This window comes from Nyctereutes procyonoides, unplaced genomic scaffold (genome assembly GCF_905146905.1).
Source record: "Nyctereutes procyonoides isolate TBG_1078 unplaced genomic scaffold, NYPRO_anot_genome, whole genome shotgun sequence".
NCBI classification, from domain to species: Eukaryota; Metazoa; Chordata; class Mammalia; order Carnivora; family Canidae; genus Nyctereutes; species Nyctereutes procyonoides.
Genome location: NW_026575133.1, coordinates 21,544,553 through 21,560,302, shown reverse-complemented (window position 1 = coordinate 21,560,302; position 15,750 = coordinate 21,544,553). Strand labels below are relative to the sequence as shown.

The 15,750-nt window shown below is 40.2% G+C and overlaps 1 protein-coding gene across 2 annotated transcripts in view; it reads left to right on the top strand.

Annotated features, from left to right (window-relative positions):
- Positions 1-3,301: 3,301 nt before the first annotated feature.
- CACUL1 (CDK2 associated cullin domain 1) overlaps positions 3,302-15,750 on the top strand; it is a 73,619-nt gene continuing 61,170 nt past the window's right edge. The window contains exon 1 of one of the 2 annotated variants that reach the window (XM_055346187.1): positions 3,302-3,906. In XM_055346187.1, coding sequence (XP_055202162.1) covers positions 3,540-3,906 — 367 coding nt within the window. In that variant the 5' untranslated portion in view covers positions 3,302-3,539. The remainder of the gene's footprint in view (positions 3,907-15,750) is intronic. The other variant, XM_055346186.1, reaches the window with a different exon arrangement.

Here is a 15,750-nt window from a genome sequence, read left to right as displayed (position 1 = left end):
TAACATAGTTTTATTTATATATATGAATACATATATTGGCTTTTTTCCATGAGGTCCCATATATATACTTATATATATCACATCAGGATATATACATATCCTGGTTTAATGAAACTGATAACCTAGTGGGAAATAGAAATCAACCAACCAGGAATCCCTGGGTGGCTCAGCGGTTTAGTGCCTGCCTTCAGCCCAGGGTGTGATCCTGAGACCCGGGGTCGAGTCTCACATCAGGCTTCCTGCATGGAGCCTGCTTCTTTCTCCCTCTGCCTGTGTCTCTGCCTCTCTTTCTCTCTGTGTCTCTCTTGAATAAATAAATAAAATCTTAAAAAAAAATCAACCAACCTAAAAGCCAAACAAATAGATTAATACCTGCAACTATGGGAGCTTGTAGTAATTATTAACCTGTGTTATAACTGTCCATTGTTGGGTCAGTGGCTGCTAGTAATGTTATTCCCTATCTTCATATCCTAGAACAAATTATCTAAGATTTTAAGTTAATAACTATTAAAATACAATATGCTTTTATGTATAATTTAATAATGTCTCATAATGTCCATAAAAACAACCAGTTATCAATATATTCATTTGGTTTCCCTTTGGTAGGTGGTATTTCTTCTTATTTATGGCAAATTGCACCCTGTTAGTGATTGCTTAGCTCCAATCATCATTAGATTTTCCCCCAATGGTGCATTTAATTACAACTAAAATGAATGTCTTATACTGGTCATTTTGGCAGTATACATACAAAGGGTTCAGTGTTCAACAGTGTGCTGGGTAAAAACCTTTGGAGTAGGGCCTTGCTAGGATGGAAGCTACTTTCCCCAGATAGTACCAATCCCTTAAATTCTAAATGTTTTCCAATTTCCGTTATGATTTTTCTGACCCATGAGTTGATTGGGAGAAAGAGTAGAAATATGAAGGTTTACTAGCTGCCTGTTGGTTATTGATTTCTACTTTAAATACATACTGGTCAGAGAATGTGGTTGCTATGATACCAATCCTTAGATGTTGTAGAGAGACCTGCTTTATGACCCAGTATGTTCAATTTTTGTCAACTTTTCACATATTCTTGTGTATTTCTGTTCTACGGTTTTTGAGTGCAATGTTCTGTTTGTACTCATTAAATCAAGCTTGGTAATTGTTATTCGGCTCTTCTAGTTCCTTAAAGATTTTTTGTCCCCTTGATCTACCTATTAGTTTCCTGCGGTACTGTAGCAAATTACCACAAGTGGTATGGTAAACAAAAGAAATGTACTCTCTCACAGTTCTGGAAGCTAGAAGTCTGGAATCAAGGCATTGGCAGGATGGAATTCTCTGGAAACTCTAGAGGGAGAATCCATTCTTTGCCTCCTCCAGATTGGGGTGGCTGTTGACATTTGAGTGGGAATGTAGCTCTATCATTCCAATCTCTGCTTCCAGGGTCACATTATCTCATGTCTGTTTTGTCTTCTCACATCTCCCACTGCCTTTCTCTCTTAGGAGGACACTTGTCATTGGTTTTATGGCCTACTTTGCTAATCCAGGAAGATCTCATCTCAAGAGCTTTAATTTCATCCTCAAAGACCCTGTTTCTAAAATATGGTAAAATTCACGGGCTCCAGAGATAAGGACACGGACATATCTTTTGGGGTACTATTCAAACCAAACCACTGCAATCCAGAGAGATGTGAAAATAACCTACCGTGATGGTAGATTTTTTCTTCTTGTGCTTCTGTCAACTTTTGCTTCATATACTTTGTGACCGTCTTATTAGAGATATATTTGTGATTTGTATTTTCCTTGTGTATTGAACATTTTATTACGTAGAGACCTCTATCTCCAGTCACACTAAGCCACTCCCCTAAATAGAAAGTCTCTTGATGATAAATGATCAGTTGCTGTTTGTCTGCAAAAGATTATGTTTGCCTTTTTCCATCCTCTTTTTTGCTGTGCACAGAATTCTAGGGTTACATTTTTTCCCACCCTTAGCATTTTACTCAATTATCTTTCACTTAAAAAAAATATTCTCCAAATTTTCCAGGGCCAGAAAATTAGTATAGTTCCAGGCCCAGGGAATTAAAAACAGGCACTGCTTCAAAAAAATGTGTGCCATTAGTATGTGGGAAGCACTGTCTAAAATTAAATCATCGTTAAGTGATTGGTAAACAGTTCCACTAAGTATAGCACAGAATATATATAGTGGGAAAACATATGCAGAGAAGCCGAAATAAATGTGGACATTGAAATACATCTGAGACCACGATTTCTCAGTGGCTGAAGTGGTTCTTCACACTCATTACACATCTGTGGAAATACAGATTCATCACCTGCTAGAGAAAAATGTAACAACAGGCTTTTCTGACAACTTTATCAGCCAGTAGCCAGGACGAGCTCCACAATAAACGATTATAACGTTTAACCTCATATAATATACTGCTATTGCTATAGTTCGGGAATGCAGAGAAATTCAAGAAATTATAGTTACATAACCTCTCCTTTTTTGCCCCTCAGGACTCTCATACGTAATCTCAAATTTGTAGTCACATTTGTTGAACACTGTGTGAAGCTTGGCATTTAAAAATTGAAAATTCCTGGCCTCAGTGTATGGAGAAGTTAAGGAACTTAAAAAAAAAAAATCCACAAATAGCTCAAACGCCTTTTTTCTTTTTTTTTTTTTTTTAGTCACCTTGCTATGTTTCGGTTTTTATTCTTGGTTTTGAGAGTTTCGGTAGTGTGGGCTGAAGCCCACGAGCAGAGCATCAAGGGCCACCCAGAGCATCCCTCCCGCATTTGTCATGTGCGGACCCAGGCCTCTCGGGAGCCCCGTCGCCAACCAAAGGCCCGGCCGGCGAGACCCTTCGCACACGTTGTGTGCGAAGACCCGGTAAACCCGGCGGGCGTTAAGAAAAACCCCACCGAGACGGGGGCCTGCGCCGCCGCGAACGCCAGAGGGTTTGGGGCGCATCTTCAGCAGCCGACCAGACTCCGGTCGTCCTGGCAACCGGACAGAGGACGCGCGTGCGCAAACTCTTGTCACGTGGGTCCGGCCCGGGAGCGGGGCGGGCGGGGGTGGGGGATCGACGTCGGCGCCTCCAGACCCGGGGCCCCTCCCCTCTCAGCGCGGGGCCAGCCGAGGCGGGCCAAACCTCTGCCCTTTGGCGTGGGGGTGACTCACAAGCTCCTGCCCCTTTTCTGCTTTCTCCTGGCTCGGTCCTCGCACCACGTGCCCTCCTGGCCGCGCCCCCAGCTGCCCTTTCCAACTGCCGGTTGGACGTTGCTGTAAAATGTCGTGAGGGGCGCTGCGCTTTACGGCTGCCTCTCCCAGGCTAGAGCCCGGGAGCGCCCACCGCCGTCAGCCGTGTCTCTCTGGAGTCGGCCCGGCGGACGCGGGGAGCCCCGGCGCGCCGCTGCCTGCCCCGCCGCGCCCGCGCCCGCGCCCGCGCCCGCGCCGGCCGCCGGCGATGTGAGCTCGCGGAGGCCGCGGTGCCCCCTGGCCCGGGGTTGCGACGGGCGGCAGGTGCCTGTGAGGCGGCGGGCGCTGGGGGCCGGCCTGCAGGATGGAGGAAAGCATGGAAGAGGAGGAGTGGGGCAGCTACGTGGCGATGATGGACGACCAGAACCACAACAACTGGGAGGCCGCGGTGGACGGCTTCCGGCAGCCCCCGCCGCCCCCGCCGCCCCCCTCGTCCATCTCGGCCCCCGCGCGAGAGCCGCCGGGGGGGCCGCTGCTGGCGGTGCCCGCGGCCTCGGTGGACAGGAAAGGCCCCAAGGAGGGGCTCTCGATGGGGCCGCCGCCCCCGCCCGAGGCCAACGGGGTGATCATGATGTTGAAGAGCTGCGACTCGGCCGCCGCCGTGGCCAAGGCGGCCCCCGCCCCCACCCCCAGCTCCACCATCAACATCAACACCTCCACCTCCAAGTTCTGTGAGTCCAGCCTCTCCCCAGCAGCCTTGGCTTTTCTCCTCCCCGCCCGGACGCCGGATCCACCCTTGTCGGCCAGCCCTGCGGCTTCCTTTGTTTCAGGCCTGGGTCTCTCCTCCCCCTCCCCTCCCCCCCCCCCCCCCCCCCCCGCCGCCCTGGGTGTCGCGGCCAGCGCCGGAGCGGCCCTGGCTCCTTGTGTTACCTGGCCTAGAGAGGCGGCCCGGTGCGCGCGCAGCCCCAAGTTCTCCCGCTCGCGAACATTAAGGAGCTCTTTTCTTCTCCGTTCCCCCTCAAAAGTTTCGCCCTGAACGTTAAGGGGGAAAACCAGGCCCTCTGAGCTTCGTTAGCAAGAGTCCTTTTTTTTTTGTTTTGTTTTGTTTTGTTTTGTTTTGTTTTTTTTGGTAGCCGGAGAGAAATCTGGCAATTGTATTTCTTGTGCTTTTAGCCAGTCTGCGTTAAACAACTCGGGGATCGGAGACCTGAGCAATGTCTACACCTCGTTCTTTTTCCTTCCTCGGTGTGCCCCTTCTGTGTCCTGATAGGGGAAAAAATGTAGGAGGTGCTTCTTGGGGGTGGGGGGGACACACCAGTGTGGTTGGGAGCGACATCCGTTTTGAAGCCAATAACGTATGAAATCAGTCTTGAAAGCCTGCACTCCTAAGAAAAAGCCATTTTTAGCGTGTGTCCCAAGTCCAAGATCATGTTGAGGGTTGAACTTTATGTTAGTGAGCTGCCTTAGCTGTTCAGTTGCCAGCAGGAAGATTGAAGACCAAAATCTTGTTTTGTATTTGTAATCCGAAACTGCCCCTAAGAGGTAGGCTTCTATAGCTAGGGGGAAAAAAAGTGCCTTTTTTTTTTTTTTTTTTTTTTTTTTTGTTGTTGTTGTTGCTGCTTTGAGTGGGTTTTCTGGAGGTGCTGGTAGTGGTGAGAAGTGACCATGGCAGCCAGATTTTTACTCTCCTATTAATAACTGCAGGTTTTGAATGGCATCTGGTAAAGCAACTGGAGATTTCATTTCTAGTTACTAATTTTATCAAGCGGTACCAGTAATTGTCCAATTAGCTGTGCAGAGAAAATATCTGCCTTGATTCAGATATACAATTACAGCTTTACACTTTTAGTTTTTTTGGTGGGAACAGCACATAACCTAATTTATTTGCCTTCAGGATAAAGCTTTGGTCAAAGACATTTGTGTGGACGTATGGTTGGTAAGATTCGGATAGGATTTTTTTTTTTTTTGTATTATGCATATGTGAGAATAATACATAGTTTGTGTATTGAAGTCTATATAAGTGAAACCAGGCCTTAAGTGGCCTGGTGACTTAATCTAAATGCTGACGGAAGCTTGTTTTAGTGCTTAAAGGGTTCAGTTAAAGAGTTCAGGAAACACCATCAACTTGAGAGCAGAAACCAATGAAATTAGCAACAAAAGAAAGATTTGCTAAACCAAAGGATTGTTCTTTGAAGATTAATAAGCTAGATAGACTTCTGATAAGATGGATCAAGAAAAGAAGACGCAAATATAAAAAATGGGGAATAACTACGAGCATGAGAATTTTTCAAAAAAACTTAATGAACTCCTATAGGTTGATAAATGTGAGAGCCTAGATGAAAAGTGTAAATTCTTAGAAAAATACAAACTGAAAGTTGGTATCAGAAGGAGTGGATAGCTTGAACTAATAAATATTTAGCAAACTGAAGTGGTAAAGACCTCCCCTTTCAAAAACTGGACAGAGGTCAGCGAGTTGCATTGAATGTTAAGTAACAATTCCTTTTTACAAGTCCTTCTAGGAAATAGGGAAATAAAAAGATGCCTAGCTCAGTTTACAAGGTTAGCGAAATCTTGATTTTAAAACTAGGTAAGGACAACATGAGAAAATTATAGATCTGCTTCAGTTATTAGCATAGATAGGAAAACCATATGTCATATTTAGCAGTATGTTAAAGGAATCATGATCCATGGAGTTTTTTAAGAATGTAGATATGAGTATCTCTTTACTGTTATTGTATCTCATTAATAAACTTGAGAAAAATCATGTATATCATAAAAACATTAGATAAGATCCAACAACTGTATATGATAAAAACTCTTAGCAAGCTTGGAATATGAGATAAATAGATCAAGGTCATTACCAAAAATCTATAGCAAATAATAATACTTAATGGAGAAATTATATAGATAATATTCATTTTGAGATCAGTAACAAGGATGTCCTCTCTCACTATTATTGTTTAACATGGTAAGAAAACGCCTAGCTACTACTACAAAGGGGAAAAATAAATAGAAGGATAGGAAGGGAAGCATAAAAACTCATTATTTGTGAATTTTATTTTATTTTTTCAAAGATTTATTTATTTATTTATTTATTTATTTATTCATTTATTTATTTATTTATTTATTTATTTATTTATTTATGGTAGACACAGAGAAAGAGAGGGAGGGAGGGAGAGAGGGAGAGCGGCAGAGACACAGGAGGAGGGAGAAGCAGGCTTCATGCCGGGAGCCTGACGTGGGACTTGATCCCAGGACTCCAGGATCATGCCCTCCGCCAATGGCAGGCGCCAAACCGCTGAGCCACCCAGGGATCCCCTATTTGTGAATTTTAATACTTAACTAGAAGGACCATTAAAATTCAGAGAAACTATTAGAACTAGTAAGAGTTTAGCAGGGTTACTGGATTGAAAGGCAAACTACAAAAATTTGTAGCATTCACTGCACTAGCAATAACCAACTAGTAAAGGTAGTCAGAAGTAAATATTGTATACAGTAAAAGCATCAGAATTATAAAGTGTCTAGGAATTAACACAAGAGTACGTAAGAACTTTAAGAAGAAAATTTTAACAACTTTAATAAGGAACTAGAAGAGGATCTAAATAAGGAAAAACTTCCCATGTTTTGGGATATGTTTGTTTATTATTATGAGGGTCAGTTTTCTTCATTTTAATCTGTAAAGTTCGATTAACACTGCCATCAAAATTTCAGTTGGTGTGTCTAAACTGGTTTGTAACCTAAATCTGAAATCCGTATGGCAGATGGAATAAAGTTTGTGAAGAGCTAAAGCAATCCTAAAGATTTGTTTTGATGGGGCTTGCCTTATCAGAAATTAAGATACTGTTTGAAGGCTTTGGTAATAAAAACTGTAGTGCAAGCGTATGAACAGAAAAAATAGACTTGGAAAACAAATTAGCAGGGCCTTACCCATATGTGTTCAGGAACTTAAGATAAGGGTAGCATAAATCATTGGAGAAATGAGTCATGTTAGGAAGAGTGGCTCACTGTATGGAAGGAAAAAATCTTACACTACAGACAGGATTGGTTATGGATAAATTTTAAAAGTGAGAGAAATTATAAAATTAATGGGAGACATTGTTGAAGAGGCTCTTTGGAGGACTTCTTAGGAGGACTCTTAAAACTTCAAAAATTTATAAAGGTAAAAAAATAATGACTGATTATATACAAATTAAAGATTTTTCACTCAGTGAAAGACAAGAAAGAATGAGAGAAGGTATCTGCAGTGCCCAAACTCGATAAAATGAGAGAAGGTATTTGCAGTGCCCAAACTCGATAAGGAGTTAATATGTAGACCAGACAGGGAAGTACACATCAGTAAAAAGAGGGCAGCAACTTCTGTAGTATGAAAATAGGCAAAGGATATTAATAAGTAGGTTACAGAATAGCAAATGTTAACATGCATAGAAGGATGTTTGGAATCATTAAGTAATCAGAGACCTGCAAATTAAACGAGTAATAGTGCCTTCCTACCTGTTAGGTTGGCAAAGAGTAGAGAGCTGGATGACACCAAGTGTGGGTGGGGATACAGGATTTGCTGGCTGAACTTACAATGTAGTGGCCCTGTGAGGTGTTGAGATGCCCACAGTCTCTGTGGACCAAATAATGAAAGCTGGAGTGTTGATGAAGCCCTGAGCTATGACAGTCAAAGTGAATTTCTGGATTGTAAGATGAAAACAGCTTCTGGTGGTCTGTTTTTGGAATAGGTAAAAAGAAAGCATTTTTTTAGCTTGTCGGATGCAAACTAGGTGCCAGGGATTGTGTTTATTTGTCCTAGTAGAGACCATATCTGGAACTACTACGATTGGAGTCACCTCTTCATTTGGTTTACTATAATCCACAGTCGTTCTCTAAGATCCATGTCCTCTGCACTGGCTCAGTAGGTTAGTGAAACAAGGTTCAGACAATCCCCATCCCACCATCTTTTTAAGTCTTTGAAGTTGATATTGTCCTCTCCAGTTTCAGAGATGTACTTTTGCTTTGGGTTTAATATTTTGTTAGGAAGGGGTGCAGCTAGGGGATTTTACTTGGCCCTTCTGACACTGATGATAACCCTTACTCCATAGTTTAGGGAGCCTTTAACTGTGTGTTCAAGGACTGGGGAAATTATAGGGTGGGTCCATGGATTCACTGGGCCTACTGTAAGATGGATTGAAGCCAAAACAGTCTTTCTCGATATGACATCACAGCTTCTGATCTGACTGGTTTACCACAGTGACGATCTGGTCCCTAAGAGTTAGTTTGGGCTTAGAGCCAGTGTTGAGTAACCCCTAAAAAGCCCAAGTGATTTTATTTCCCACATACACTGTCTCCTTGATGAAAACTTCCATATTCTATTGGAACCTCCATTCCCCTAGGAGGAAGACTTCAAGTATGCTCCTTTATGCAAATTTTGTAGGGTCCTTCCTTAGTGGAACCCATTGTCTCCTTTTCTCCAAGGGCTCTGTGTCTTTGAACAAACTCAGCCTGTATATTAGGTGGCATGCTATAATTCTTACATAGTAGCCACTTAAGTCAGGCCTCAGTTTGATATATCTAGGTTTTTTTTTTTTTTTTTAAGATTTTATTTATTTATTCATGAGACACAGAGAGGCAGAGACATAGGCAGAGGGAGAAGCAGGCTACCTGCGGGGAGCCTGATGTGGGACTCCATCCCAGGACCCTGGGACTATGCCCACAGCCAAAGGCAGATGCTCAACCACAGAGCTACCTGGGCATCCCGAGTTTTTTGGTTTTCTTTTCTTTTTTTTCTTCTCATCAGGTGGTACCTTCCCATCAAGAATATTGCCCATGTGTTTTTCTTTAGATCACCATGGTTAGCTACCTCCAGAGATCCAAACCATTCTGATTACAGTTTTGGTCCTCTTGCCTATTATAACCATGCCTACTTTATAAATCTCAGGATTAAGTGCTTCTACTTATTCTTTGTCACTCTGGGAATCCCACTATCCTGTTGAAATCAGGGAGCCCTTTTAATGGCAGAAATCAGGGAGCCCTTTTAATGGCACTATTGCCCATCTTATTATAACCTAGAACTACAAAGGACAGCCACCACAGCAGTTTTCACTACATCCTTCACCAGTATATTTATTAATTCCTTGATGAAGGGTCTTCTTGGAGGACATTTAAGTGTGTGTGTGTGTGTGTGTGTGTGTACGTGTGTGCTGAATATGATAAAAATACACATTATTGTCTTTGTAAGTCTGGATTGATTCATTCTACGCACTGAGGAATATCTGGTGTTCCAACCTCTTCTTTCCTCTTCCTCATTCTCCTTCACTTCCTCCTCTTTTTCCTTTGTCCATTTCCTCCTTTCTTATACACCTTTTCTCCTTTGTCCATTTACATCCAATAAATTGTACTCATTTGAGGCATAAAATTTTATCTAGGATATAAGCAAGCTAAAAGCTAGCCTGTTACTGTTACTACTGAATGCTGGAATAAGCCAGGAGACTTTTTTTTTTTTTTTTTTTTTTGCCAGGAGACTTCTGAACCAGAGAAAGAAATATGTTATTCATGGCCAGCAAATAGTGTGAAAATCTGCATATTTGCATAGGTTCCTCTGCCCCCAAATCTCCCAGAGGCAATACAATATGGCCAAGGTGGATGCTCCCTCATTGGGTTTGTGTTGCAGCTGAAGAATATTGAACTTGGGGAATCCACTGCTTTTATAGAAAGCAGTAAGCGATCTTGCTCTTTGTTCAGGGGAAGACATTACCTCATCTTTCAAGGTTACCAGCTATAGAATGACTCAAGTTCAAGAGCAGTTGGTCTGGGCTTTGCAATCTTAGCACACTCAGGAAGACATACAGGAGTGCAAGAAGCCCAAGGAAGACTATCTCTCCAACGGTAACCACTAAAACAATCAATAGATCATTTTCATCACTAAAATCCTTTTTATGCTCTTTACTTTCAGTACTCCTGCACCTACCCTTCTGCTTTCTGTTACTGAGTTTTCTTATAAATGGTATCTTACAATCTATATTATTTTATGCTTGGCTAGTTTCCTTCACCCTGTTTTTGAGATTCATAAACATTCTTGCATGTTACTTCTTTTTAGGACTAAGTTCTGTTTTGGCAGGGGTATAACACAAATTGTTGATCTGTTCATATGCTGGTGATCATTTGTATTTCTCCAATTTGGGTCATTATGAATAAAGCTGTTATGAACCGTCATGTAGGTTTGGTGTAGACCTATGTTTTCATACAAATACCTGTAAGTCGAATTGCTTGGTATTAGCTGTGTATTTAACTTTATGAGAAGCTGCTTACTTGCTCTTTATCTCTCTGTCAAATAAAAAAAAAAAATCTTAAAAAAAATAAGGAATGTGTAAAAGTTCCAGTTGCTCCACATACTTATTTATATTGGGTACATTTCACATCCTTGGTATTGTAAGCATTGTTTATTTTAATTTTAGTCTTTTTAGAGGGAGAATAGTAATATCTCATTGTGGTTTTGTTTTGCATTTCTCTTTTATACATGCCATTGGCTTTTTCATGTGCTTATTGCCCTTAAATGTAATTTTGTTTAGGAATCTCTTTAAGTTTTTCTTGGGTTGTTTTATTGCAATAATTCATCATTAATTTTGGATACATATTTTTGTGAGATAATATGTATTGAGAATGTTATCTCTGGCTTTTTTTTTTTTCTTTTTTAAAAATTTTTGTTTATTTACACATGAGAGAGACAAGAGTGAGGCAGAGATACAGACAGAGGGAGAAGCAGGCTCCCTTTGGGGAACCTGATTCGGGACTTGATCCCAAGACCCTAGGATCATGACCTGAGCCAAAGGCAGATGCACAACTGCTGAGCCACCCAGGCATCCCTTGTCTTTTTATTCTTGACAACAGTCTGTGAAGAACAGAAGTTTTAAGTTTTGATGAAGTCCGACATCAATTTTTCTTCTATGGTTGTACTTTTTTTTTATCCTAAGAAATACTTGATTACCTCACAGGGAGATTTTTTTTTCCTGTATTTTATTTTAGAAATTTTATGATTTTAGCTTTTATGTTTAGATCTGTGATCTAAATTATGAGTTGATACCTGGTATGTCGTATGAGATAAGGATTGAAGTTCTTTTTTTTTCTTTTTTTGGTATGGATATCCAGTTTCAGCACCATTTATTAAAAAGATTATCCTTTCCTCTCTGGGTTACTTTGTTGAAAAATAACTGACCATATATGTATGGGTTTAAATTCCATTAATCTGTTCTTTGGTGTATCATATTTAGTATTGTTGAGTCTTCTTAATCGAGTGGTTGTTTGATCATTATAGAATATCTGTCTTTATCTTTTGTAATATTCCTTACTGTGAGGCTGCTTTTTTTTTTTTTATAGCCGTGCCAGTTATTTTATTTTTTTAGGATCATTTACACAATGTCTTTTCCTATTTTATTTTAACCTGTGTATTTAAAGTGCATTTCTTGTATACAGCATATGGTTTTGTTTTGCTTTTTTAAATCTAGTATGACAACCTCTGCCGCCTTTAAAAAAAAGGTCTTATGTATTTTGAGAGAAAGTGCAAGTCAGGAGAGGGACAGAGGCAGAGGGAGAGAGAAAATCTCAAGCGGGCTTCCCACCGAGTATGGAGCCTGACGTGGTGTTCAATCCCAGGACTCTTAGATCATGACCTGAGCTAAAATCAAGAGTTAGATGCTTAATCAGCTAAACCACCCAGGTGCCCCAGCCTCTGCCTTTTAATTGGAGCATTTAGACCATTTATATGTAATGTAATTAACATGGTAGTGTTTAAAGCCACCATCTTTTGATTTCTTTGTTCCCTCTGTTCTTTTGTTTTTCATATTTTCTTTTTCCTGTCTTTTTGCTTATTTTTTATGATTAATGTTTGTGTTCAGTTTGGCTTATTATCATGCTTTTCTTTGCCTTTTTTAGTGCTTATTTTAGTATTTATAATATGAAAAATAAACATATAATATACCTTCAAATATCAGACCACTTCACATATAATGTAACAATATTATATCAATATACTTCATTTCTCCCTCCCATCCTTTATTCTGTATTGCCATTGCCATGATCATCTACATAAAACACGCATCAAATATAGAGTTATTAACTTTGCTTAAAACATCCATTTATCTTTTAAAAAAATTGAGGTGAAATTCATGCAGCATAAAATGAATGAAGCTTTTTAAAGTGACCCATTCAGTGGCATCTAGTACATTTACACTGTTTTGCAGTCATCCCTTTATCTGGTTCCAAAACAATTTAAAAAAAAATATTTATTTATTCATGAGAGACACAGAGAGACAGGCAGAGGGAAAAGCAGGCTACCTGCAGGGAGCCTGCTGTGGAACTCAATCCCAGGACCCTGGGATCATGCCCTGAGCCAAAGGCAGATGCTCAGCCACTGAGCCATCCAGGCGTCCCTGGTTCCAAAACATTTTTATTGCCATCAAATAATATCTGGTACCTGTTTAGCAGTTACTTCTCTTTTCCTCCCTCCCCAAGCCTCTGGCATCCACCAACTTTCTGTCTATGGATACACCCGTTCTGGACATCTCAGATGAATGGAATCATCATATATGAAATATGTCTTAAATAATAAAAAACTGGAAAATAATTCTTTTTTGTTTAGTCAGATAGTTACTGTCTCTGTCACTCTTTTTATTCCTTTGTTTTGACGCAAGTTTCTGCCGCTTTTCTTCTACTTTGAGAGCTTATATTAATATTTCTTATAGCACAGTTCTTTTGGCCTTGAATTTGTTCAGCTTTTCTTTGCAAAACTATTTTACTTTCATTTACTAAGGATATTTTTGCTGGATATAGAATTCTAGATGGACAATCTTTGTTTTTGTTTTTCAACACTTTCAAGATGTTTTTCCATTGTCTTCTGGCCTGCCTTGTATCTCTAAGAAATGCCTGTGTAGTCTTATCTTTGTTCCTCTCTCCAACTTGTCCTTTTTTTCTGGCTGCTCTTAGGATTTTCATTTATGGCTTAAGTTTTCAGCAACTTAATTGTTAGGTTCCTTGGGTTAGGGTTTTCTTGATGTTTATTCTTTTTATTGTTCATTGAGCTGCTTGGATTTGTAAGGTTTTAGAGTTTGTCAAATTTGGAACATAAATTATATATATAATTAATTACATATTAATTATAATTATATATAATTAAAATTTTTTTTTAAATCATTCACCCCTTACACATATGTTAGACTAGTTGTTACTGTACCCGAAGTCAGTAAGGTTCTGTTCATTACCTTTTTCAGTCCCTGGCCTCATGCCTCAGTTCAGATAGTTTCCATTGCTCTGTCTTCCTAGGTATCTAATTTGCTCTGTTAATCTTGCTTTTATTCAGCAGGAGTTCCAGCTGTTTTTAATGTAAGCTGTCATTGAGCCCAGATTTCAAGTCAGTTAACTGAGCAAACTGTTATAATCATATCTAGTTGCTTGAGGTAGTACAATAAATAATCTTTGGTAAGTGTATTCCTTTTGATAACTTAAATCTTATCTGAAGTTGTTTTCTTTCTTACTTGGTAACTCTAGAATCTGATCCCACATGCAGTTCTCTAAGTTGCTGTCAACATAAGGTATTAAAGTCTTTGGAAGTCTCTCTTTTTTAAAAAATTTTTTAAGTCTTTGGCCGTCTTGAAGTTTTCCAAAGTCTAGTTTTTTTGGAATGTAAGCTGACTCCTGTTGGTTTAAATTTGGTACTTGTTCTCCTGGGGAATATGACTTAATTGGATGCAGTGGGCTGCTTGCAGGGAAGGCATGAAGAGGATCTGCATTCCCTTGTAGGTTTCAGGTACTGTCATGACAGTCTTAGTTAGTTGGGTAAAGATTAGTCTCATGTTGTGGAGGAGGGGGGTTTAGGGAAAGCACAATGACTTTTGTGAGGTCAGAGTTCCCAGATTGATCAGATTCCACCAAACTTGTCCCATTTCAGGTCCCAAGATGCTGCTGTTCCACAGTCATTACCCTTTCACTTAAGAGATTTGTGTAAGGCTTTATTTTTCTGTGATAATGCTCTTTTGGTCTTTGTTCATTGAGCTAATCATTTTCTTAAAGTTTTCACCTGTTAACAGAGTCAGTCCACTTCACAGTCTTTCTCATTTCCATCGTAACTGCCAGAATAGTCTGCCATGTTATTTCCTCAAGAAGAACTTTATTCTGGGTATGTACAGGTGACAATTTGAATAACTCTTTGCTGCTGCCTGCCATGTACTGTTGCATTATGTTATCTGATGTTGGCACTGTCATCATTGCCTTTAAATCCAACTAGATTGGAAAACCAAAGCCAGCTTCCTGGCTTTTGAGAATGTGTCCTTCACTACTCCAGTAGTTCATCGATTTATAGTTCAGTGCAAGAAATCACTCTTGATATCCAAATCAAGAAGAGACTTAATACTGGAAATCAGGTCCTTTCAAAATTGTTAAAAAGGTTGGAGGTGTAGGAGTCAGTGGGACCTCTACCTCAGCTGAGGGCAGGCTCCCACCACTGCTGCGCCACTACCATCTTTATGTCATCATAGCTGCCTCTCTCCTCCCTGAAGCGGATCACCAGACACCAGAACTTGGAATTTGGATGTCACAGACTCTCACATCTCTAACTTTACTTGCCAGAATCACCAGCAGCAATAATACGTCCTTTGCCTCACTTTGGCCTTCCAAATTTCCCTCAAATGTGTCTCTTTGGTGGAATCTGATTTGAGAAGTGTAATTATTTAGTTCAGCTTTCCATTCTCCATTGGTTAGCTTTTTATGATAATAACACCCCCCACTGCCCCAATCTCAGGAGCTTATGGAACAACACAGATTTTTTCTTGCTCATGTTTTATTTGTGGCTGACAGTTAGCTGTGGCTTTTCACATGTCCTCATTCACTAGAGCAGCTCTTTTTTGGGTCCTGTCCTTGGCAGAGGCAGACAGAAGAATGTGGACAGAAGCACTAAATGGTTTTTAAAGCTTTTGCTCAGATGTAACATGTGTTACATCTGCTCGTATTGCAAATGTATTAAATAGAATGGTTCCCTGTGATGATGTGTTGGAGATGTATGTGGGACTGGGTTATGAGGGTGATAGGCAAGGAGTGGATAGAGACAAGGAGGGTGGAGGGATCCTGCATTGGTGCCAGGGGCTCAGGAAAATTATTAACCCAGTGCATCAAAAGTTTCTCTTCCTCAGATGAACAAAAGCTTCACAGTATTTTAAATTGAATTTAGTGAAATTATTATTTTTTTAAAATAATGATTAAAAGATGTATTAAAGTTGGCTTTTGAATTAAGTGAAAGTGTTAACTGATTTTGGTAAATCCTGCCCTTTACATCTGCCAGTTTCCAGATGGGTTGATCCTTTTACAGTATGTCCGTTGATGCAGTCAGGTCTTAAAATATGCATTGTTTATCGTATCTGTGGTGGTTAATTTGGTATCTTCTTGCTTTCCAGATTAGTGGAATTGTGCTACAATAAGTGACACTACGATATTGATATGATTTCAGGGTCTCATTGGGAATCTTGTCTTGCCATTTTTTTTGACATGTATTGCACAAAGTGACATAGGTGAAGCTTTAAGAGAAAGGCATTGTAATGCTTATAAAAGGC